This window comes from Apodemus sylvaticus, chromosome 16 (assembly GCF_947179515.1).
Source record: "Apodemus sylvaticus chromosome 16, mApoSyl1.1, whole genome shotgun sequence".
NCBI classification, from domain to species: Eukaryota; Metazoa; Chordata; class Mammalia; order Rodentia; family Muridae; genus Apodemus; species Apodemus sylvaticus.
Window position 1 is genome coordinate 53,710,562 of NC_067487.1, and position 25,087 is coordinate 53,735,648.

Sequence of the window (25,087 nt, forward strand, 5' to 3'; positions counted from 1 at the left end):
TCCTCCTCTAAGTTATAGTAAATGTTTTCTACTCTTTTCTTACTGTTTCTCTCAGAGGACCCAACTGGTGTACCCTCCTCTAGTTAGTTACCTCATTTCCTCTGATTGAAATGAGGATTAAAAAAGATTGTATTAGTATATTTGTGTGTGTGTATGTGTGTGTGTGTGTGTGTGTGTGTGTGTGTGTTTTTTTGGGGGGGGACAACTTGTGGGAATTGCTTCTTTCCTTCTATCATGTGAGTCCCATGAATCAAGCTCACAAGCTCAGGGCATCAGACTTGGTGGCAAGTGTCTTAACATGCTGAGCCATCTCTCCCAATGATTCTTTCTCGGCTTGTCTGATTCTCCCCATTATTTCATAGTGACTGTCTCCATCTGCCTGGGAGCTCTGCTTCCCTTCTAGTGCCCACTGGGAGAGAATGGCAGTGTCTGTCCAGTTGTTTTCACACCCGTGACATTTAAGCCTTTCACTTACTATTTTTCAGACGGGAGATAATAGAGACAATATTGTCTGAGATTAGATCAGTCAGTTAAAAAGAGGGCACAAGTCACTCTAGTAAGGGATCAATGAAGTTGGAGGCTATAAGCTCAGGTAGAATTCTTTAAGGGGGGAGATGGTTATTAAAAGAGTATCAGCTGGGCATGGTGGTGCAAGCCTTTAATACCAGCACTTGGGAGGCAGAGGCAGGAAGAGAAACTGAATTTGAGGCCAGCCTGGTCTGCATAGCAAGATCCTGTTTTATTAATCAGTTAATTGACAGATTGATAGACTAACATTTTGTCCTTTACTCAGAATGGATACTATTGGAAGATTTTTGAGCAAAAATGTGACTCTGTGCGTGTGTGCATGCATGTGTGAGAATTTGTGTATGTGGTATATGCCACACAGAAGGATTGGTATTTGGTAGTGTAAAGAAAGTGGGGATGATGTCACCCTCCACTTTATTCCCCTGACGGGGTCTCTGCTCCTGGCCCTGAGCTTGGATCCAGCAAGCCTGCTGCCATGGCCAGCAGTGTTAAGTTCACAGTACATGGCCATACTTTGCTTTTTATATGAGTTCTAGGGATGTGAACTCAGTCAGGTTCTCCAGCTGGTACAGCAAGTGCTTTTACCTGCTGAGCGACATCTCCAGCCTTCCTGTTTATGTTTTGCTTTGTTTTGAAATAAGTTCCCATCTGGCCTGGAACTCACTGGGTAGCTCAGGCTGTTTTCTCAGATTTGCAGTAATCCTTATGCCTCAGTTTCCCTAATGCTGATATTGCAAATATGCACTACTATACTTGGCTATAATGAAGTTTAAACCAGAATCATTGTGGTTGCTCTATGGAGAACAAAATGGAGGCAAAATGATCAGAAGTGGAGACTAGTTGAGAGTATTGCAGTCATACCATACAGTGGTGCAAATCTATCTTTGGCTGTTTTTGTCTTTTGGTGGCTTCATACATTTATGCAGTGAATTTTGCTTATTCTCTTAACCCCTCCTTTCCTGTCCTCCCCCTCTATTGTTAAATCATTCTTCCCAGCAAGTCACCTCCCCCTTTTTCCATGTCTTTCTGTGTGTGTATGACTCATTGAGTGAACCAGAGTTGTAACTAGACATCAATATCTACAACCAAGTAGTAGAATTAAAATTAATGCTTAGTATTGACCATAGAGAAGAATAAAGTCTTGCGGTTGAATCCTAAGCGGATGGCAATTTGTTGTGTTTACTCTTTTTAGTTTGTATGCTGTGTGTGTGTGTGTGTGTGTGTGTGTGTGTGATGGAAGCAGCAGTTCATGTGTGTTTTTTTTTAAAAAAAATGTGGTTGCATATTCCTGTAATCCTAGCATTTAAGAAGCACAATAGGGAAACTGGAGATCAGATGTTCATAGACATCCTCACTTGCATAGTAAATTCAACCGCCCTGTCTCGCTCGATCAGTGTATCAGTTGCTGTTACTAATCAGGGCTCCTAGAGTCATAGAACGTATGGAATGTCTTTCTCTATTGAGGGAATGTATTATGATGACTTACAGTCTGTAGTCCAACTCCCCAACAATGGTCAGCTGTGAACAGGAAGTCCAAGAATCTGGTAGTTGCTCAGTCCCATAAGGCCAGTTGTTTCTCAGTTGGTCTTCTATAGAAGTAGGATCCAACAGATGTGCAAAGAAGTTTCGTTATCTGTCAATGTGACCACTTTTCAGGGAGACTTTGTTCTTAACAAATACTCTGAGTTTCTGGCCTCGAGGTAATGGACCTAATGGACAAAGTTTATTTTTGTAAAAATTCCTTGTAAGAATGTTCAGATCATACATAGGTGACTATATTATGTTCATATATGTGTGTGTGCAAACTGCTAAGTTGTCATTAACCATGTTTTAAGAATGCTATCATTCCTTGCTTTTAAAATATGTTTTATTCCTTAGGCCGAATACACCAAGCAATGGTAACATCTTTAAATGAAGATAATGAAAGTGTAACTGTTGAGTGGATAGAAAATGGAGATACAAAAGGCAAAGAGGTAAACACCATTTCTAGTCAAGATTCTGAATACAAAATGAAACATAAACTATTAATTATATACGATGTAGATATTCTGTATCACTCCTTTAAGAACTTTCAAATAGGAACTGGGGTGATGATCAGTGGTTGACACTAATGGAGGACACATGGTGGGTCACAGCCATCTGTAACTAGTCCCAGGGGATTCAACACTTTTCTGGTGTCTTAGGGCACCAAGTATATATGTGTTATGCAGACTTTCGTGCAGTTAAAACACCTGTATATATTTTTTTTAAAAATCATTTTTCCAGTGAGTTGTAAAAATTAGCTCAAATTAAAAAAGTCTCTCTTTACATCATTTGTTCATTAGTTCAGGGCTCAAAATGTGAAAGTTGCTATATATAAGTAACAATTCTGTAGTTTTGAAGGTCACTTTTTACTAACAGTTCTTCAAGCATAAAATGTATCTGGACTGCAGTTCTAAACAATCTAGTTTACAAAATGGTGTGAAACTTTAGGCTGAAGTCATTTGCTCTGTTACTTACATGTGTTTGTTTATACAGATTGACTTGGAAAGCATCTTTTCACTTAACCCTGACCTTGTACCTGATGAAGACATTGAGCCCAGTCCAGAAATACCTCCACCCTCATCATCCTCAAAAGTAAACAAAATTGTAAAGGTTAGTTAGGGGCGTGTGTGTGCTGATTTGAGACTGGTAGATGGTGAAGAATATGTGTAGTATGTACTAAGTATTGATTGGTTCCTTTTTAAAAAGTTTTTTCCACTCTCTGTATCAGTGCAATTCATACATACTTTCGTAAGTCAGGTTGTCCAGTTCCAAACTCATGACATTCTTTAGATCATCAGATCATAAAATTTCCTTGCCTAATTAGAATTTTTTTGAGACTGATAGCTTTTCAGAAGAGTTGAGTCATAGCTATTTTCTTGTCAGTATTTAATGGATACTTACTGACAAGCTAGCTGTTTATTAAGAATAATAAATATTCTGGTAGTCTTTCAAAGTTCTGGTTTTCTAATTTTAAAATGATGAGAAATGGTAAGCGAAGTTTACCTGCCTGTGTGTTGTTGCTGAGGAAAAACTTTAGAGTAATGCTGCCTCCTCTGTAGCAGTTGTAGCTCTGCAAAGCACAGTCCCATTAAAGACTGCTCACTGCCTTCTCCTGAAACCCTGACCAGTCAGTAGACTGTGTGAAAGTACAACCAGAGAGTCCTGCCCCGCTGTTGAACTGTTGAACCAGGACTGACGTTTGAGTCAGTGGCTTCCACTGACTCTGCCTTGTGCAGGTACTGGGTTAGAGTACACAGATGAATTTGATAGAGCTTGCAAGCCTATATCAACTCCATAGTTGCAAGGAAAACATGCATAAACATGCAAATATATTATAGAGACTTAACCTTCTACAAAATATTCTGCTTTGAAATTACATATGGGAATGTAAATCAGTTTATATAACAAGCAAAGTGAGCGTTAGTGCGTTAATGTGCATGGACTGTTTCCATATACAGCTTCATAGCTTTAATGAATTGGCGTAGTTTTCTCTACCACCTCCCATTCCATGTTGAAGTTAAGCCCAATAATTGTCCCTTGCTGTGGCATCCTACCTCCAGGCTGCACACCCTCCAGGCCGCAGGGGATTGTTAGTCTTTGCTTTCCTTTAAACTTACTTGAGGAAGTTTAAAATACTGATATCTGGGCTCCACTTTGGGAGATAATACCATTATCCAAATAATACCTAATTCAATGTAGGATTGAGTATAACTACATTATCTGCTGTGGGTTAGTTTTTAAGTGAATTTACTCTTAGTATCTATATAAATAGGATCAGAAGTTGGTTGCCTTAATCTATACAGTAGTCAAGTCTTTGAAACTCGTAATGAAATCTTTTTAGGATAACTGGCCAGGTTTGTTTCATACTACTTTGATATTTCAGATGATTAAAAGAATCAATACTAATTACCTCCTTAGATCCAATGATGTAATTTACTACCAGTCCCTCAATCCAAGATCAAAAGTGCTCCAAAATTCAAGGCTTTAATTTTTATTTATTATTATTTTATCCATGGTTTGTGTGAGCATAGGTGTGTGCATGCTTTGACATCCAGGTCCTCTCAGAGGACCACTGTCAGTTGCTGGTTCTCACCTCTTACCTTGTGTACTCTGGACTCCTGTCTTGCTGTAGAAGTATTGGGATTACAGGAGCACACAACCACATCTGACTATTTTTTGTGGGGGTAGGACTGACTATGTTTAGATTTGTGCAGAAAGTGACTTTACCCGCTGAGCCATCTTGCCAGCCCCCTCAAAAAATGAAAATTTTTTGAGAACAAACATTAGGTCACAGAAAAGAAAATTCGCATATGCGATGAATTTTAGTCAGAATGAAACTGCACCAGAAATATTTTGCAACATTTTTTTCAGAGAGGTTGTAGATCCCTGGGTAAGAGCACTTGCACCACCATTATTGGATTTGAATCCACATAACTAAGTAGAAAAAGCAGCTGTGACCCTTGTAACTACAGCTCCGTGGGAGGCAGAGGGAAAGATTGCTGGGCTTGCTGGCTGTCAGCCTAGTTCCAGGTTCAAGTGCGAAACTGCGACTCCAGGATTAAGGTGGGACATGACATCAGATACCAACTGCCCTGGGTTACAAACACACGCAGCCACACACGCAGTCTTTAGGCTCTGTGTATTCAAGGGATGTATGAAACATGAATGTGCATTTAAAGTTGCGTCCTTTCGCCACAGTACCCGATTTTACACACATGAGAGCACATGCACAAGTATTCTAAGATGTGAACACAGTGGAACATTTCCGGTTTGGGGCTTTTCAGATAAGAGATCCCCCAACCTGTACATAGATTTGACAAGATAGAGTATAGCAGTTACTTAGCTGCACTTCAGATTCTCTTCTGAAGTGGCATTCACAATAAAATGGTTTCTGACATCTGCTCTGATTGTAGTGGATCAGTGATGGAAATAGCCAAACCTGAGCATCAAAGGCCCCACCCGTGTGCCTCGATGCATTATCTCCATAGTCTGAGAAGCAAAACTACAAAATTTTCTTTCTTCCACTTCTTTCTCTCTTTCCTTACTCGTGTGTGTGTGTGTGTGTGTGTGTGTGTGTGTGTGTGTGTTCATTTCTGAGTAATGATGAAAAAATTGCATTACAGAACTTTGTAAATGAGAAGATTTCTACATTTGACCTGAGCTTGGGATTAAGAAAATAATGGCCGGGTGATGGTGGCGCACACCTTTAATCCCAGTACTTGGGAGGTAGAAGCAGGTGTATTTCTGAGTTCGAGGCCAGCCTGGTCTACAGAGTGAGTTCCTGGACAGCCAGGGCTACACAGAGAAACCCTGCCTCGGGGAAAAAAAACAAAAACAAAAACAAAAAAGAAAAGAAAGAAAAGAATGATTCCATAGAGTTGTGTGAAACTGAAATGAATATGGTCTTTAGAGCAATATCTTTGTCATATTTATTAATATATGGGGAATTTAGACATATAGACCTAAAGGATGTTGATTATTGATGAATTAGCAATGTTTTTATTATTTATAGCTTTTTTTACATTTGGTTTTGTTTCTATTTTCTTTTGTTTTTATTTAATTAAAAGTAGTCAGGCAGTGATACTTGTGAGGAATGAAGGGGAAAAATCAGTAAATGCTATTTTTTTTCTGTAGAACCGACGGACTGTGGCATCTATTAAGAATGACCCTCCCCCAAGAGATAATAGAGGTAAAGTAAAACTTTATCCCTTAATTTTTCCTACTGACTTTTTAGCAGGGCCTTGATGAGGTATATCAAAAGTTAATATTACCCTTGGTGTTTAAACCATCTATGACTAATTTTATCATTAGTGTTTCTGATTCCCTAATATTTCAGTAGCATTGATAATCTAAGTACTCATAGTGAGGCATGCCTGTAATTTGAGTACTCAGGAGGCAGAGGCAGGAAGATACCTACAAGTTGGAAACCAGTCTAATCTATATAGGGGATTCTAGGCTAATAGGGCTACAAAGCAAGATTCAAACAAAACAAAAACAATTTAAATGTATGTGATGACTTCATCTTAAACTCAATTTCGAAAAATCGAGGAACATGTTAGAGAAAGAATGAGGAGAGATTTCGAAGGTGATGGTGTCATAGGTGGATTTCATTATTGTTGGTTTGAGCATAGTTTCTGACTAAGGCTTTGGGAAAGTTTAATGATGATTAGCTTTGGAGTTGGCAAAAGGAAGTTTAAATGAGCGTAAGTTATAGCTGACTTGGAGTTTCACAGCCAGTACACGTAGACAAAACTAGCTTCTCTCTTCTGTTCATTAGTTCAGAACTACTGTACAGTTGTATCTCTCTGTACGCATGGGTGGTAATACAAGATGGGCCAGAAGCACCAGAGAAGGGATTAGAAGTAGAGAGGAGAAAGTCCTTTCGTCACTACCCTGCAAATTGTTTAAGAATTTATGTAACTTGGTAAATTTTCTGAGCCTGGGTGCATTTTTTGAGACGGAGTCTGTAGCCCAGTTTAGTCTTGAACTTGAGAGACGTCGGACAGTGATCTTGAGCTCCTGGTCTTCTTGACTCTCACAAGTGCTATTACATATGTACCACCTCACCCAGCTTTCTATTTATATTTAAGTCCCTTTTTGCATTGGGGAAATACTCTACTGAAGATTTGTGTGTTGGGAAGAAAAGAATGGTGTCTGGACTGTAAGGAAGGGTGGAAGGACTTTTATTCTGTGTGTCTGGATTGTGTATATTTTAAAAAATGAGAATGCTTTTATATTGCACGTATACTCTGGGGAATGTTTACATTCTGGAATTAATTGTAAGACCGAGGTTTCATGTGCATCTTTAAAAATGATTATTAGGGCTGGAGAGACAGACGGCTCAGCCCTAATAGTCAGTTAAGAGCACTGACTGCTCTTCCAAAGTCTTGAGTTCAAATCTCAGAAACTACATGGTGGCTCACAACCATCAGTAAGGAGATCTGATGCCCTCTTCTGGTGTGTCTGAAGACAGCTACAGTGTACTAACATATAATAAATAAAAATGATTATTAAAAGTCAGTTTAGCTTTGGGTTTTAGGTTAGTATTTAGTTTTGTAGCTAAAATCACCCTGGTTTTTGTTTGCATTTTAAGACTATTATTTGTAACTTATTATGAAATCCATATTGACCACAAACTCCTCAGAGATCTGCCTGCTTCCTTCCCGGTGTAAATATTACTTTAAAAACATCTTTTAGTTGTGTCAATTTATTGAGTAGATTTACTACTTTTGGTAGCTTTAAGACCATTTGTAGAAAAGTTTGGCAGTTTGCTTATTGATTTTTTTCCCCCCATTTGAGACAGGGCTTTTCTGTTTAGCCCTGGCTGTCCTGGAACTCACTTTGTAGACCAAGCTGTCCTTGAATTCAACAAGATCCACCTGCCTCAGCCTCATGAGTGCTGGGTTTAAAGGTGTGTGCGCCCACTTCCAAGCATTTACTGAGTTTTAGGCAGGGTCTTATTAATACCTAGGCTTGTCTCAACCATTTCTTGATTGTCCTGCCTCAGTCTACCAAGTGCCGGGATTATAGGTAGGAGCCCTTTGCTGGCATGAGTGAACTATTTATGAGGATGTCTTTTTCTTTTACCATGGCTAACGTTTAACTTCCGGAATTAACTTTGTTTTCTAGTGGTTGGTTCAGCACGTGCACGGCCTAGTCAACTTCCTGAGCAGTCATCTTCTGCACAACAGAATGGTAGCGTTTCAGATATATCTCCAGTTCAAGCTGCAAAAAAGGAGTTTGGCCCTCCTTGTATGTAAATACTGTATCAAGGACTCAGTCATTTTAAGCATACATGTAGTCTCTCTTGGTCAGCCTTACAAGTTCTGATGTAGTAAGCAATCCAATACAAACTTGGCTAAAGATTGCATTTTGCCAATAAATTATGATTTGTGATTAGTACTTTAGTCAGTTAATTGGAGATAAATAGCATTTTGTGTGAGGTTATAACAATTGTTTTGAACTTAAAATTCTGGCTAGATTTTTTCTTCTTCTTTTTTTGTTGTTTAGTTTTTTTTGGTTCTAGAAGAAAATTACACTTCTTGACCATTTCAATTCAAAGGTCTGTAAACCTAAACCAAGAGATGACATGTGTCAGTGTGTTCGAGTCATTTCCCTTGACTCATCTGTATAATGTCCTGTTCTTGCTTTAGTTAAAGCAGCTCATAAGTAACATTCACCTGGGTGGTTGGCATATTTCATCATTGTGTACTCTGTGTGTGTGCGTGTGTGCGTGCGTGCGTGTGTGCGTGCGTGCGTGTGTGCGTGCGTGCGTGCGTGCGTTCGTGCGTGTGTGTGTGTGTGTGTGCGCACGTGCACTAAATTATTCATAAAATATATGTTAAGTGTGTAATTCTATAAATAGAAAACTGTGCTTTAGCTCATCTTTTCCCTTTTAGCACGTAGAAAATCTAATTGTGTGAAAGAAGTAGAAAAATTGCAAGAAAAAAGAGAAAAAAGGAGATTGCAACAGCAAGAACTTAGAGAAAAAAGAGCCCAGGTTTGTGATGTAAATTCATAAATGTTTGGTTTTTGGAGAAAAAATTAGGTTATATCAGTGAAAATAGTTGATTTTTAAATAAGTTTAAGGACTTCTTTAAAGTTATATGTAAAAATGATGTAAAGTTTTTAAATAAATTACTGCTACAGATTTTTCATTACATTCACTTATTACAGTTATAGTTTAGTGTTACATGTTAGCCCTAAAATTGGTTCTCTTCTTGAAAGTGTTTGTGTGTAGTCATAAATTACATGTTATAATATTGAAAACTTGTAGACTTTTATTTAGAAAGATCTGCATGAAAATACAAAGTTTTGGAAAACTACCCACAATAGAAATAAATTTAAAATTATTGTTTGGACATGTCTTGGTTCAGCTAAGTATGGAGAAATTGGAGAAACAGTTTTGTATTTTCATTTATTGTAGATACAGCAAATGGGTCTCTATTGTATTGTTCTTTCATTCTCTTTTGATGTTAGCAAATATTTAATAACTGGAAAATCTTTACATATTAGAAATAATCATATCTGTATCATATTCATTATTTGTATTGTTTGTATTTAATCATAGAATGTTTCCTGTATAATATAAAGCATCAAGCGGTGTTTTATAGTATTTTCAAGTACCCTTTATTGTGTTGAGCCTACAATTCATAGTTTCACTGTAGAGTTTTAAACCTGACATAGTGCTCAACCTGAATACATGGGTTTGCCCCTGAGAGTAACCTAGGACTCTACTGGGAATAAGCAACACAAAGCCAGGCTTGCGGGTGCAGCGTTTGTACCCCAGCACTTGAGTTGGTACAGGCAGGGGATTAGAAGTTCACAGCCGCCTCTCAGCTACATAGTGAGTTTGAAACCAGCTTAGGTTACCTGGCTCCAGAAGAATACACAGAACAAGTTTATTGACACTTAGCATAAGTGCCACCTGGTGTTTTTGGGGGAGCTTCATACTACTTAAACACCCAGTGAGCTCTTCATTCCTGCTTCACATTCTGATTCTCACCTGGCAGGTTGCTGTCCTTTTATAAAGATGGTCTGAAGATAAATTTTATTGACAGTTTAAAAATCTTCATTGTAGTCAGAGTATGAATAGAAAAACCTGACTTGAGTATTAGTGATTTATTATTCATTGCAGGAAGGCCGGGAAGGCATGGCCATGGCTTTTTATAATTTAAATCAAAGCCTTACCAGTGTTGAATTTAAAATAAATTGCAGTCAGAATTCAGTTCCTTTTTTTTTTTTTTTTTTAACTCTTAAAATATTACCTTGGTTTGAGCCTCTTAGCAAGCACCTGGGACAGGTGGACAGAGGCAGGAGGACAAAAGCTCCAGGTCAGCCTGGGCTACTTGAATCCCTGAGTCAAAAAAAAAAAAAAAAAAAAAGCCAACAATTATCTTTGTACAATAAACAAATTATCAGATAACATTACATATATTAAAACAGCAAATGGTCTTATGTTATCTTATCATATTGGCTTTTGTTTTGTCTTGGCTTTTTTAGAGTTAACAGAGAGGGGGAAATGAATGTAGTAAATGAGTCCATATTGTAATTTATTTTTAAGACTTTATATTTAAAAACAGGACATTTGTATGTAACTAAACAGCATGCTTTCATCTGCAGACCAAACTTTTAAAAGAATCCTTTAATGTGTTGGCAATAGCACCGGCACAGGCAGAGAAAAAATAAATAGTAGCAGTTCTTTGGGAAGATCAGTAGTGATGGGCAGGGTAGGGAAGGAGGGGCTGGCTCACTATGGCTGCCACTGCAGGAGCCTCACAGTGCTGTGTGCAGAGTTGATGGTGCTTAGATGATTGAAACACGAGGTGAGGGGTTCTAAGAGGTGGACTGTAGAATGTGTCCCCGTTCCAGCCTTTCTGGGGGCCTTTGCCAGGGTCTTAGAGTGCTCTTCCATTGCTGCCTTTTCTGACATAGTTAAAGGAAACGTATTATAGATGATTCTTTCAAACAGCTAAAGGGTAGCTTTAGTGAGGAAACTGGAGTTCACTGGATAAATGCAGATTAACATAATTGTGTTATTTATGTGAAAGTGATTTTGAATACATTAATCTGAACTTGGAAATTGTGTCATAGTTTTAGTTTTACTTTGAGTTTGGTTAACAAATTGCAGTGTCTGATTTGCAATTTTCAAAATTATATGTAACACATACCGTATAACTATAAGTATCATAAGGCTCAAATCCTGTTTTCCAATAGGATGTTGATGCTACAAATCCAAATTACGAAATTATGTGTATGATCAGAGACTTCAGAGGGAGCTTGGATTACAGACCCCTGACAACAGCTGATCCTGTAAGGTCCTTTGTGAATTATCACTCTGGGGATGTCATGCTATGAGTAGAAACAGTCACACTTACTAATTATATATTTTATTTCCTTGTATGGTTTTGTCTTTCCTCTTGACGTTCAGGTCCCACATTTTCAGAAGTGATGATTCATCTATTTTTTGTTCACCTTCTTTAGTTTTATTTAATATTCGAAGTGCTGCCTGCGTAGCTGCTTTTGCAGGCAAAGCCTCCTTGACTTCTGGTGCCTGCACATCAGCTAGGGGGTCCATAAGGAGACCTAGTTTCTTTTTTGACCTTCACACAGGCTTTGATCTCAGTTTTAAGTTTATTTAACTTTGGTTAAATCCTTCTAATTTATTATTAAACTAATTTGTTATTTTTAAATACATATCATTCTAGCTTTAGCTCTTAAAGGGCTGTAATAGACCAGAATTCCAGTGCTGAAAACTATAGTTTCATTACCTGCTGCAGAATGAAAATACTTTTCCAAGGAGAGATAATAATTGCATTACCATATATAAAATGTTTGGTTACCAAAAATATATGTGTTAAGCAGAATGTTATAGGTCCTGATAGATTTCTTATTCATAAGTGTATATTCCTCTATATTTCAGGACTTGTTATACTGCTAGGTATTTCACCATTCATACCTGAGCTCATGGTTTTAGTTCAGGCAATTCGTCAAACTCTAAAATAGGGCTGATGATAGGAAATTATTCCAAGAAATCATGTATTAAAAGTAATTTTTAATCTTTAACATTTTAAAATAAGATTTATCATTAATGGGGCTGGAAAAGAGGCTCATCTCTACCTCTCATGAGCACATTGGCTGTGTGAAAGACACAGTTAGGGTCCTCAAGGTTTCCAGCAGCACTGTGTCAGGGCCACTGACTGTACCTGCAGTTCCAGGGGAACTCAGCACATAATTATAATATTTGCATATAATTAAAAATAATGGTTTTTAAGTCATTCATAAAATTGTAGTTATTTTACTCAGTAATATGAGAATACTGGTGTTTTGTTTGTTTGTTTTATTTTATTTTGTTTTTTCCTGTTAGTGTTCTTTGCTAACTGTGTTACCTACAACAAACATTTTGAAAAGATGCAATTTGTAGAATAGAAATTTTTACTTTGGTATGTATCATGTTTTAAGATGAATGGAAAGTACCTTCTTAATAAGAACTAGTGCTAAGAATAATGATACTTCAGAAATTTTTATTTACCAAGTAATAGGTTTTCAAAAACAAAGTTTTCACAGTGCTCAAAATTTTAGTAATAATTAAAATATGTGCAATGCTAATTTGTTTTTTAAAGCTTAACCACCATAATTATGTTACAAAATTCCTAAAAGCCATAGCTTATTTTTCATTGTTTTTAATAGCATTTATAAGTTAGTGAAATAATGTTTTTTAATTCCTAGATTGATGAACATAGGATATGTGTTTGTGTAAGAAAACGACCACTCAATAAAAAAGGTATGCTGCTTTGTAGAGACTCAATTTAGAATTTGGGCTTGTTAACACACTTCTGTGATCCAACACTGGGGAACCCCAGAAAGATGGATTGTGGATTCCAGGAGAGTCTGGACTGTGTTGTGAGGCTTGATCTAAAGAAACACGGGGATGATACAGTAAGATTGCCTACTGCCAATTCTAATGATCCCCGAGAGCCAGTGGTGGAGAGAGATTTTTCTCTTAATTTCACATACATACCACACCCTAGTGAGTATACATTCACACACAAAATAAAATTAATTATTTTAGAGACCTCAATCATTTTTTTTTAATTTGGGTCATTAGAGCAAATGCTGTGAAAATTACTGAACGTTGATTTTTGTTTATTCTTTTAGAAACTCAAATGAAAGATCTTGATGTAATCACAATCCCTAGTAAAGATGTTGTGATGGTACATGAACCCAAACAGAAAGTAGACTTAACAAGGTACTTAGAAAATCAGACATTTCGGTTTGATTACGCCTTTGATGACTCAGCTCCTAATGAAATGGTTTACAGGTAAGTGAATTTGTTTTAAATTAAAATTATTTTCTTACAATTTTATTACTTTCTTAACAACTTAATGTTCTTAGTATAGCTCTCCAGGGTGTAACATGCTTTAATTAATTCTGACATTAATTGAAGAAAATGTAAGAAACTTTTGAGGTTTTTGGTTGTTAGTTTTCAACTCAGGGTTTCTCTATATAGCCCTGGCTGTCCTGGAACTTACTCTGTAGAGCAGGCTGGCCTCAAACTTAGAAATCCACCTGCCTCTGTCTCCCTCCCATGCCTAGGATTAAAGGCAATGCACCACTGTTGCCCAGATGAAACTCTTGAGTTTTAACATGAGCTCTCTGCAATACTTCAAAACATTAGTTTTTGTTCTGTTTTGCTTTTCTGGGTGTAGTAACACTGAGGAGAGGAGAGGCAGGAGGATCTCTGAGTTTAAGGCTGGGCTGGTTATATAGAAAGCTCTAGGAACACATAGATCCCTGCAAGTTTTTATGTTAATTAATAGTTAATTTGCACATATCATAGACACATGGATATGATATTTCTGAGAGGTGTTGAAGAGGAAATGGTTTTGCATTGAGAATACTAGCTGTTCTTCCAGAAGACTAAGGCTAATTTTCCAATACCAATGTGGCCAACAGCCACCTGGAACTACAGTTTCAGGTTTTCTAACATACACGTCTATCGTCCATGAGTACTGTACTCCGATGGCACACAGAGGTTCCCATTGACAAAACACTCAGACACATAAAATAAAAGGAAAGAAAAAGTTCTGGGAAGGACTAACAGAAGTAATGGTATGTGATCCACAGAATACATAAATTTTTCCATTTAATCCTTGTACTAAAAAATTTGAAATACTCCTCATGCATTAATTACTAACTAGTCCAAATCATTACCTAGTGCGTGTTTACAAATAAAAGTTTAAAACTTTTGCTTATTTTTTTATCATCTTTTGGTTGTTTTAGTGAACGGAATTTTTTTAGTTTACATTCAACTTGTAAGAGTCAGACCTACACATATGAAATAGACATCCTACATTTTTATGTTATGTAGATTTTTGACATAAATATTCTTATTTCTAATAGTTATAATAGAGTTTTTTAGGTATAATTTTTTATTAAACTAATAAAATTTATTTTAAAATATACGATTCAGTATTGACATTTTTTAAGAAATCAAAATAATAGTTAAATGCCTCTTTAATATACATGATGTCTTCTGAAGCTAAAATTAATATGCACTCAACCAGTTTTTAAAATCTATTTGAAACATTAAGCATGATAAAACTAGAAAAAAATCTCTTATGTAGTCCTCTATGAAAGGAAATTGTGATAGGTTCCTGATTAGACAGAAACCGTTCCATCTCCAAGGAAGAATACGCAGTGTAACTGTGGCTTCATAGAATGAATTGGGTAGTGTTCTTTCTGTTTCTAATTTGTGGAATAGTTTGAAGAGTATTGGTATTGATCTTCTTGGAAGATCTCATAGAATTCTGCATTAAACCCATCTATCCTGTCCTGGACTTTTTTTGGTTGGGAGACTTTTAACCCCTATTTTTTTAGGTGTTATGCTGTTTAGATGGTTTATTTGATCCTGATTTAACTTAGGTATTTGGTATCTATCTAGAAAATTGTCTAGTTCATTCACATTTTCCAGTTTTGTTGAGTATAGGCTTTTGTAGTAGGATCTGATGATTTTTTTTTATAATTCCTTAGTTTCTGTTGTTATAGCTCCCTTTTCATTTCTGATTTCATTAATTTGGATACTGTTTCTGTGCTCTCTGGTTAGTCTGGCTAAGGGTTTATCTGTCTTGTTGATTTTCTCAAAGAATCAGCTTCCATGATCTGTCCATTGATGAGAGTGGGGTGTTAAATTCTCCCACTTTTATTGGGTGAGGTGCAATATGTGCTTTGAGCTTTAGTAAAGTTTCTTTTATGAATGTTTTGTTGGTTCTTTGTATAGTTCTTTTTGTTTCTACTTGGTTGATTTTAGCCCTGAGTTTGATTATTTCCTGCTATCTACTACTCTTGGGTGTATTTGCTTCTTTCTGTTCTAGATCTTTCAGGTGTGCTGTTAAACTGCTAGTGCATGCTCTCTCCAGTTTCTTTTAGGAGGCACTCAGAGCTATGAGTTTTCCTCTTAGCACTACTTTCATTGTGTCCCATAAGTTTGGATATATTGTGCCTTCATTTTCATTAAATTCTAAAAAGGTTGTGATTTCTTTATTTCTTCCTTGACCAAATTATCATTGAGTAGTGTGTTGTTCAGCTTCCATGTGTATGTGAACTTTCTGTTGTTTTTGTTGCTATTGAAGACAAGCCTTAATCTGTAGTGATATGATAGGAAGCATGGGATTATTTCAGTCCTCTAATATCTGTTAAGGTCTGTTTTGTGACCTTAACAAAACAGTTGGTCAGTTTTGGAGAAGGCACCATGAAGTACTGAGAAGATATATTCTTTTGTTTTAGGATGAAATGTTCTATAAATATCTGTTAAATTCAATTTGTTTAAATTCTATTAGTTTCACTGTGTCTCTGTTTAGTTTCTGTTTCCATGATCTGTCCTTTGATGAGAGTGGGGTGTTGAATTCTCCCACTTTTATTGGGTGAGGTGCAATATGTGCTTTGAGCTTTAGTAAAGTTTCTTTTATGAATGTGGGTGCCCTTGCATTTGGAGCATAGATGTTGAGAATTGAGGGTTCTTGGTAGATTTTTCCTTTGATGAGTTTGAAGTGTCCTTCCTTATCCTTTTGGATAACTTTCTGTTGAAAGTTGCTTTTATCCAATATTAGAATGGATACTCCAGCTTGTTTCTTGGGGCCATTTGCTTGGAAATTTGTCTTCCAGCCTTTTACTCTGAGGTAGTATTTGTCTTTGACACTGAGGTGTATTTCTTGTATGCAGCAAAATGCTGGGTCCTGTTTTCATATACAGTCTGTTAGTCTGTGTCTTTTTATTGGGGAATTGAGTCCATTGATGTTAAGAGATATTAAGGAATAGTGATTGTTGCTTCCTGTTATTTTTTGTGTTATTTTATGTTTGTTTGGCTATCTTCTTTTGGGTTTGTTGAAAGATTACTTTCTTACTTTTTTTAGGGTGTAGTTTCCCTTCTTTTGTTGGCATTTTCCACCTATTATTATCTCTTACAGAGCTGGATTTGTAGAAAGATACTTTTTAAATTTGTTTTTGTCATGGAATATCTTGGCTTTTTCCATCTATGTTAATTGAGAGTTTTACTGGGTTTAGTAGCCTGGGCTGGCATTTGTGTTCTCTTAGGGTCTATATGACATCTGCCCAGGATCTTCTGGCTTTCATAGTCTATGGTAAGTAGTCTGGAGTAATTCTGATAGGTTTGCCTTTATATGTTACTTGACCTTTTTCCCTTACTGCTTTTAATATTCTTTCTTTGTTTTATGCATTTGGTGTTTTGACTATTATGTGACGAGAGAAATTTCTTTTCTGGTCCAATCTATTTGGAATTCTGTAGACTTATTGTATGTTTATGGGCATCTTTTTCCTTAGGTTAGGGAAGTTTTCTTCTATAATTGTTGAAGATATTTACTGGCCCTTTAAGTTGGGAATCTTCACTCTCTTCAATACCTATAATCCTTAGGTTTGGTCTTCTCATTATGTCCTGAATTTCCTGGATGCTTTGGGTTTGGAGCTTTTCGCATTTTGCATTTTTGTTGACTGTTGTGTCAATGTTTTCTATGGTATCATCTGCACCTGTGATTCTCTCTTCAATCTCTTGTATTCTGTTGCTGATGCTTACATCTATGACTCCTGATCTCTTTCCTAGGTTTTCTATTTCCAGGGTTGTTTCCCTATGTGATTTCTTTATTGATTCTGTTTTCATTTTTAGCTCCTGGATGGTTCCTTGGTTCCTGTGTTCAGTTGGCTCTGGGCAGGTCCCTCATGGGTCAGGAATTTGAGCAAAAGTGATGATCTTACCTGTGCTCACTGGTGTGTCTGCACTCCTGGGAGATCAGCTCTCTTCTGGAGCAGACAGAAACTGGAAGGATCCTGTCCCAGACTGCTCCTTGGTTCCTGTCTCCTGAGGGCTCCTGTCTCTGAGGGGTCCCTCGGAGCAGAAGGGGTGGTCTTACCTGTGCTCATAAGCTTTCCAGCCCTCCTGAGAGACCTGCTCTCTCCGGGACGTATTTGGGTGTGGAACACTGTGGCACAGGATCAGCCTCTACAACAGAGTTTTATAGCATTCCTATTATATTCCATGTTGAAATATCTGTGCATTTATTCAGATGCTATGGTTTCTTTCCTAATTTTATTATATAAAAATTCCCAGAAAACAAAAAAATAGAGGTAATGAGAATCCTAAGAATTGGAAATGTTACCAAAGAAATACCGTTTAGACGAGCTTCAGTGATCTTAGGCCAGTAAACTAGAGAATATTAACGGACATTGGAATACTAAATAGGTACACTTTGAAGTATCTATTTAAAATGGGAATTGTAGGGGCTGGAGAGATGGCTCAGCGGGTAAGAGCACTGACTGCTCTTCCAAAGGTCATGAGTTCAAATCCCAGCATCCACATGGTGGTTTACAACCATCCATAAAGAGATCTGTTTACTTACATATAATAAATAAATACTTAAAAAAAATAAAAAATAAAATGGGAATTGTAATCAAAACTGGAAATTGTTTCTTAGCTTTCTTCAAATATTTCTTTCCTCCCCATTTTACAAAGTATAGGTTTAGTTTTTGATGCTGCTATAGGTATTTTTGTAGGATAGATTTAATAAACATTTTGCATTTAACTTTCCCAGTACCCAGCTCTTATACTCTGTTTAACTGTGTGGCTGAAGACATCACACAGTTTTTGACGTGGGCATTCTTCAGATTTATTCATAGTTCATTAGACTAGATCTTTTTCCTGCCTTTCTTCTTCTGTACCTTCTTCAGGGTTGCCGGGGAAAAACCTAACAAAGGCATATGAGGCACTTCTTGTGTTTTAGTATGCTGGTTAGTGTTCTGCTCAATAAAGATGCATTTCTTATCCTTTTCCCACTTTTTAATTTTAATTATATGAGTGAATTTTTTCAATATATTTTTAAAAGCTTATTTTTTTTGTTGCCATTTTAAGACTTATCAGCTAAAAGCTCAGTATTTTATAATTGTTTATATTCGTATTCCCATTTATAAATCAGTCTTCCATGTTCAACATTTGAAGCATATTGGAAAGGTGACAAGACTAGATGTCATTATAAGCTCATGAGATAACAACAACCACAGGAATGCAACCATGGACTGTTCTCAAGCTGACTATGCTATGTGACAAAAAGTGGGCCAGGTCAGTGGTTGCACCAAGAACAAGCTTTGCTGCACCCCTCAAATCCAAAGGTGGACCCAAGAAAGCTCAGGGCTTGCTCTGCTGCTGATGACATAGACGACTGCCTTCTGGGTCCTGGAGAAGACACATCTGAGGAGCTGTTCAGCAAACTGATGAGATGCACCAAAAGCTGCAGGGCCCGTAGCCCGCAGGGGCCAATAGCAAGGGCCCAGTTCTCTACTACCCCTGACACACAGTTTACATGTACACTGAGTAGCTGAAAAAATTGGGCTGTAAAGTTCTGCCTCCTCTATCATCTTCCCCTGGCTTCTTGTTCACCAGCTGCCGCCTTCTCAAGCATCTGGACAAGTTACTGGAAGGAAACCACTCTCACAGCCAACAGAATGCAAAACATACTTTCAGGAGTTTGTAGAATCCCAAAGCAAGGGTTTTATTTTAACACTGTAAGAATAGACATAAAATGGCCCCAAAATGTGTTGTCATGTTTTCTGTTTTTCTTGATAAAAGTGTTTTGATTAAAAATTCATGGTCCAAAGCAAGTTTTTTGTTTGTTTGCATAAGTTTGTGCTTTACCAATCTAATATTTAAACTCCTGCTATATTTTGTTAATGAAATATACTTTATTGTACTTGGGTTGCTTGTCTAACTATATATTTGTGACATACGTTTTCATTTTGCTTCTAAGGTTTACTGCTAGACCACTAGTGGAAACAATATTTGAAAGGGGCATGGCTACATGCTTTGCTTATGGGCAGACTGGAAGTGGAAAAACTCATGTAAGTAATTTGATAAAGTTGTATCCTGCTGTGCTGCTATGGTCTCCCTCTTATAGTTTAATTACACTCCTAAAGGTTTTGGCTGTGCGTGTGCATGTGAATGTAGAGGCTAGAGCACAGCTTTAGGTGTTGCCCTTCTGAAGCCATCCAGTTGGTTTTTGAGACAAGTTTCTCCTGGGTCTGGAACTACCAGGTAAACGAGACGGCCTGTCCAGGGAGCTCTGGGCCCCTTCCTGTCTGCACTCTCCCAGGCTGGAATTACAGTCCTGTACTTGCACTGTACTTGGATTATTTTATATGGCTTCTGGGAGATAGAACTCAAGTTCCCATATTTGCTTGGCAAGTACTTTATGGACTGAATTATCACCTCAACCCCAAGACCTAAATTCTTAGACTTTCTTCCTGAATAATGTCTATTTATTTTCTTTCCAAACGTAGACTATGGGTGGTGACTTCTCAGGAAAGAACCAGGATTGTTCTAAGGGAATTTACGCATTGGCAGGTAAGTGTCCTTGGCGTACATAGTTTACGATATTCTTAAATATGATTCAGGTCTGTTTGAATAAGACTGTATTGTTCTTTTTTGTTGTCCAGTATACACAACATATTAGGTCAACTGTTTGATTTCAGATCATTTGAAAAGAAATGTGAGGTCATGATCAGGCGTGGTAGCACATGCCTGTAACCCTAGTACTTAGGCAAAGGCAAGATCATCTGAGTTCACAGCCATCTCAGCTGCAGAGCAAATTTCAGGCCAACCATGGCTATCTGAGATCCTGCTTCAGAAAAGACAAAGTCATAAAAGAAATGTAAGATTAAACTCTTAGTGACAAAACAAAAACAAAAAACGTAATATATTGGGTCACTAAAAAAAGATAGAGTAATCTCTATTAGAGATTACTATAAATTATGCGGTGGCTAATTGTTGTTGGATCGTACCCCCCCCCCACACACACACACACAGTTCTTGAGATAGGAGCTCATATACTATAAGCTGACCTCAATCTTCCTATGTAACTGAGGATTTTTATTTTTATTTCTTCTCTCTCTAACATCTGAATGCTGGAATTATATTGGGCTATATCAGTATACCTGGTTTATGCAGTGCTGCAGACTGACCTCTGGGCTTGGTGCATACTAGGCAGACACTACCAACTGAGCTTCATGTTGACCCCTTTCAAGGATAAATAGTAGCATCCTTTCATAGGACTTAAAACAAAATAGCTTCTTTTACAACTTTTTCAATTATTTTCAAACTAATGTTTTAATATTTTTATTGACACTGTTAACCTAGTATTAACTGATTATTCTAAAAATAGAAAAGAAATTTATAAAAGTGTATCTTAACAAAATATGTGAAATTTTCGACAGCTCGAGATGTCTTTTTAATGCTGAAGAAGCCAAACTATAAGAAACTAGAACTTCAAGTATATGCAACATTTTTTGAAATTTATAGTGGAAAGGTATGTGAGAAGTTTTGTTTTCCTTTGTGTATCGGAGTGGGTATATGGCTGCATATATGTGGGTACGCACTTGTGTGGGTGGATGTGTGTGTGTCTACACATGTGTACATGCAGAGGCCAGTAGTCAGCCTCAGGCGTATGTCTTAGGAGCTGTACTTTGTGTTTTTTGAGACAGGGTCCGTCACTGTGGTGTGCTGCTGAATAGTTAGGATAGGCTAGATGGCCACTGTGCCCCATAATCTCCATGTGTCCAATACTGTGATTGATAGATTGTTTTATTTCTGGGGATCAAATTCAAGGTCCTCGTGCTTGCTTGGCAAACACTTTACCAACTGAGTTGTCTTCCGGTTCCCGGACCTTTGTTAAAAAAAAAAAAAAAGTGTTTTTTTTTTAATATATATACTATATACACACATATATATTATATAAATCATGTGTCTATTCATATATTAGCCATTTTTAAGTATACGATTTGGTGGTATTGAGTGTATTGCTTTATTTTATGACCTCCACTACCACAAGATTTATGTGATTGTAAATATAATAGTTGATGCCTTTTCAAGCTTTCAGTGTTGGACATTGTCCTGAAAATACTAGCCTTACTACTTTTGTACTCTGTTTTGTAGAGGTGATTTTTTTTTTAAAGCTAGTTTCCTGATTCAGATATGGTTTTCTCCAGGTGTTCGACTTATTAAATAGGAAAACAAAACTCAGAGTCCTCGAGGATGGCAAGCAGCAGGTGCAGGTGGTCGGGCTGCAGGAGCGGGAGGTCAAGTGTGTGGAGGACGTGCTGAAGCTCATCGACATCGGCAACAGCTGCAGGTGAGTCTCCCAGGAGCTCCGGGGCGGACCCTGTGCACCTAGCGGGCTAGCAACGCCAAAGATGACTATGGATAGCATGTAAATAAGAGCGCTAATGTGTCAGTATGTCCTTAATCACATTGTAGAACATCTGGTCAAACATCTGCCAATGCACATTCTTCTCGGAGTCATGCTGTGTTTCAAATCATCCTGAGAAGGAAGGGAAAGCTACATGGTAAATTTTCTCTCATTGACCTGGCTGGGAACGAGAGAGGAGCTGACACCTCCAGTGCAGACAGGCAGACCAGGCTTGAAGGTGCTGAAATCAATAAAAGCCTTTTAGCACTCAAGGTATGTCCGGTGTGATTGTGAATGGCCTCTTATCATACTGGAAGTTACAGATTTTATTGTATATAGAATTGTTCCATGCACATATCTTTGTTGTTGTTCTTAAACAAGTTAAAGGGAAAAACTGACAGGCTGTCTCTATGCTAGCTAGCTAGTTGCTTAGCTAGATTGTTAAAGAGCTATAGTCAGCCTGGCTTTCATAGTGGTGCAAACAGCTATGGAATTGAGCAAAGAAAAATCTCCCATCTATCAGACAGGACCCAAAAAGAAGGTATACAGTGTCCTCTGGTTCTCACGGAGAGCTCCTTTACCCTGCTGTGTGAGCCTCTTAAAGACCCACAGGCAGCAACCCTAAAGTGGGTAGGAGCCGGTGAAAAATGGCTCAAAACAAAAAATAAAAAGCAGAATACTGTTGACAAAAGCAAATAAGTGAAACTTGGGCCAAAATAATTTAAAGGGTTATTATATTTTTCCCCTTACTAGAAAATCAGAAATTGGATTACAATAAGACCATTGTAGCTTTGGGGATTCCATTTTAAAATCTGAACTTCTTACAACGTTCCTGTTGCCTGAAATTTAAACACGGTCATGTTTTCAGGTTTTAGAACAAGTGAGGTTTGCTTTTATTGTTACTCATTTTCTTGAATGAACATTTAATAAACCATTGTTAAATACTGTAAAATTTGGACTTTTCAGAGCTCAGTAGACCTTAAGAAACCTCACTAAAATAACTCTTTAATAAAACGTAGTTGGTAAGAAGTGCTTTCTTGTTTTTTAGGAGTGCATCCGAGCCTTAGGTAGAAATAAACCCCATACTCCTTTCCGAGCAAGTAAACTCACTCAGGTGTTGAGAGACTCCTTCATAGGTGAAAATTCTCGTACTTGCATGGTAAGTTGCCTTGGGATTTTTGTTGTTTGTTTGTTTGTTTTGGATTTGATTTTGTTTTTATACTGAAGGAATAAAAATATCTATTGAAGTTTTAGATTTTTGCTAATTATAATTAATTGCCCTTCTGTTTAGATAGGTTACATTTAAGATGTGATTCCTACTAGTTCAGTGGAAAGTATTATATTGCAGTTCATGCGTTTCGCTGTGTTGCTTACAGTTGTTGTATTCATGGCAAGCTAGATAATCAACCAGAGGTTTGTGCAACCTTAGTCTTCCTCTGTCTTTCTTACAGGACAGTTTACCTTTTCCAGCTGCTAGCTCTCCACTTCCAAATGACCTTTCACCAGGAACTCTAGTTCCTAAAGAGACTTGAGTAGTCTTGTGTGATATTACTGGGGTGTTGTCTCTGGAAGAATACTATCCCATTAGTAAAGTAAAAATAGGTGGAGAGCCAGTCTGTACGGTTCCTTTTTCTCAGTGTTCGCCTTCAGTTTCTGCTGGATTTTAAATGACTTTCTGGTACTTTGAGAAAATTTGTAACTAGATTTTATAATGGTTATATGTAATAAATAGATCTTAGCGTTAGATACTGATATAAACATTTAAAAGTAGATTGTAAGATTAGATCTTACTGAGCTATTTGTCATATTTATTGTCTTGATTATTTATGATTTTATCTTTACTTTCTCTATAGATTGCCACAATCTCTCCAGGAATGGCATCCTGTGAAAATACTCTTAATACATTAAGATATGCAAATAGGTATGAAAGTGATTGCTACATTTTAAAATTTGAAATTTAATATATTAGAGCAGTATATAGTATGTCTCTATGTCTGCTAGGGAAACCAGGCATGGTGACGCAAACCTGTAGTTGTAGCCTTTGATGGTACTGAGGCAGAATGATACCGGTTCCATGGTATTTCTAACCTCTGACATGAAATCTGTATCACAGATACCAGAGAATTCCATAGGGCAAGTTTTATCACATTTTTTTCTTCAAAGTTTCAAAATAAAATTTTACTTTTTCTCTAACATTATTTAGAATTGTTTTGTAAAATTGAAAAAAATAAGAAAAAATATATAATTAGATAAGACTGACATCTTTATTAAAACTGACCTTTTTGTCCCATAATGTGATTATATTTTTCTATTCCAACAAGTTATGATTCATAATATTTTACATTTCAGTGATAGAAATTCTTATATTACTTACTATTATATAATTATATAATATTAAATATTTTTATATATTATTAGAAACTAGGGAGTTAATTTCTTAAATTGGTCTGCTTTGTACTGGAATTATTCCTGATTGTATACAATTAAATACACACACACACACACACACACACACACACACGTAATTCCATACATATAGGCATGCTTGTTTCATTTAAGTGATAACAGTTCCCTGTGGTGCTGCATATGGATATGTTATTCACATCAGTAACATTTCCAACTTCAGTAAACAACTGAGTTGTTACATATGCAAACACTGAGAACTATTAAGTGTTTTGCCTTATAGTCATAATAGTTTCAGATGCCCTTGGAATTCGTGAGTTATGATAGAATTATTATTCTGTTGTTCCCCCCTTACCCCCTCCCCCTACATACACTTTTCTTGTTTGGAGTAATTATTTGCATAATTTTTTATTTTTGTTTGTTTATTGGTTGTGTTTTTTTAATTCCAGAAATAGAATTTCTGTTGATGACTTATGTCCTGACAGGAACCATTTACCATATACCCAGGGTGGGTGACAGAGTCTCTCTGTCCAACACTCCAGGGGAGAAAAGATTAGTTTTGGTCATGATCAATGAAATCCAATTCAAAGGGCACCAAAGAAATAAGTTTCAAGCGAAGTTTGGGTGTCTGCTTGAGTTTCATGTCCATCTCTGAGAGACTACACTCTGCTCCAGCATAAAGTTATAAATGCATTTATATTTGAGAATCTCACACATGTGTACAGTGTTTTTTTGTTTTGTTTTGTTTTTGTTTGTTTGTTTTTAGAAACAGGAAACAGAGTTTCTCTGTGTAGTCTTGGCTTCCCTGGAACTCAACTCTGTAGACCAGGCTGGCCTCGAACTCAGAAATCCGCCTGCCTCTGCCTCTACACCCACTGTACCACCACACC

General features: G+C 37.0%; 1 protein-coding gene and 2 non-coding genes across 6 annotated transcripts in view; all 3 read left to right on the top strand.

Annotated features, from left to right (window-relative positions):
* The window catches only part of Kif2a (kinesin family member 2A), a 63,649-nt gene that overhangs the window by 26,506 nt on the left and 12,056 nt on the right, over positions 1-25,087 (top strand). For 2 of the 4 annotated variants that reach the window (XM_052159999.1, XM_052159997.1), the window contains exons 2-16: positions 2,407-2,501; positions 3,046-3,162; positions 6,187-6,241; positions 8,182-8,304; positions 8,952-9,052; positions 11,269-11,364; positions 12,781-12,835; positions 13,210-13,372; positions 19,362-19,452; positions 19,891-19,954; positions 20,824-20,915; positions 21,595-21,737; positions 21,863-22,067; positions 22,843-22,953; positions 23,648-23,715. In XM_052159999.1, the coding sequence (XP_052015959.1) occupies positions 2,407-2,501; positions 3,046-3,162; positions 6,187-6,241; positions 8,182-8,304; positions 8,952-9,052; positions 11,269-11,364; positions 12,781-12,835; positions 13,210-13,372; positions 19,362-19,452; positions 19,891-19,954; positions 20,824-20,915; positions 21,595-21,737; positions 21,863-22,067; positions 22,843-22,953; positions 23,648-23,715 (1,579 nt within the window). The remainder of the gene's footprint in view (positions 1-2,406; positions 2,502-3,045; positions 3,163-6,186; positions 6,242-8,181; positions 8,305-8,951; positions 9,053-11,268; positions 11,365-12,780; positions 12,836-13,209; positions 13,373-19,361; positions 19,453-19,890; positions 19,955-20,823; positions 20,916-21,594; positions 21,738-21,862; positions 22,068-22,842; positions 22,954-23,647; positions 23,716-25,087) is intronic. The other 2 variants (XM_052160000.1, XM_052159998.1) reach the window with 1 other exon arrangement.
* LOC127667132 (small nucleolar RNA U2-19) lies at positions 5,468-5,547 on the top strand. The gene has a single exon (XR_007973792.1). It is a non-coding gene; the product is annotated as a small nucleolar RNA U2-19 (small nucleolar RNA).
* LOC127667131 (small nucleolar RNA U2-30) lies at positions 5,648-5,717 on the top strand. The gene has a single exon (XR_007973791.1). It is a non-coding gene; the product is annotated as a small nucleolar RNA U2-30 (small nucleolar RNA).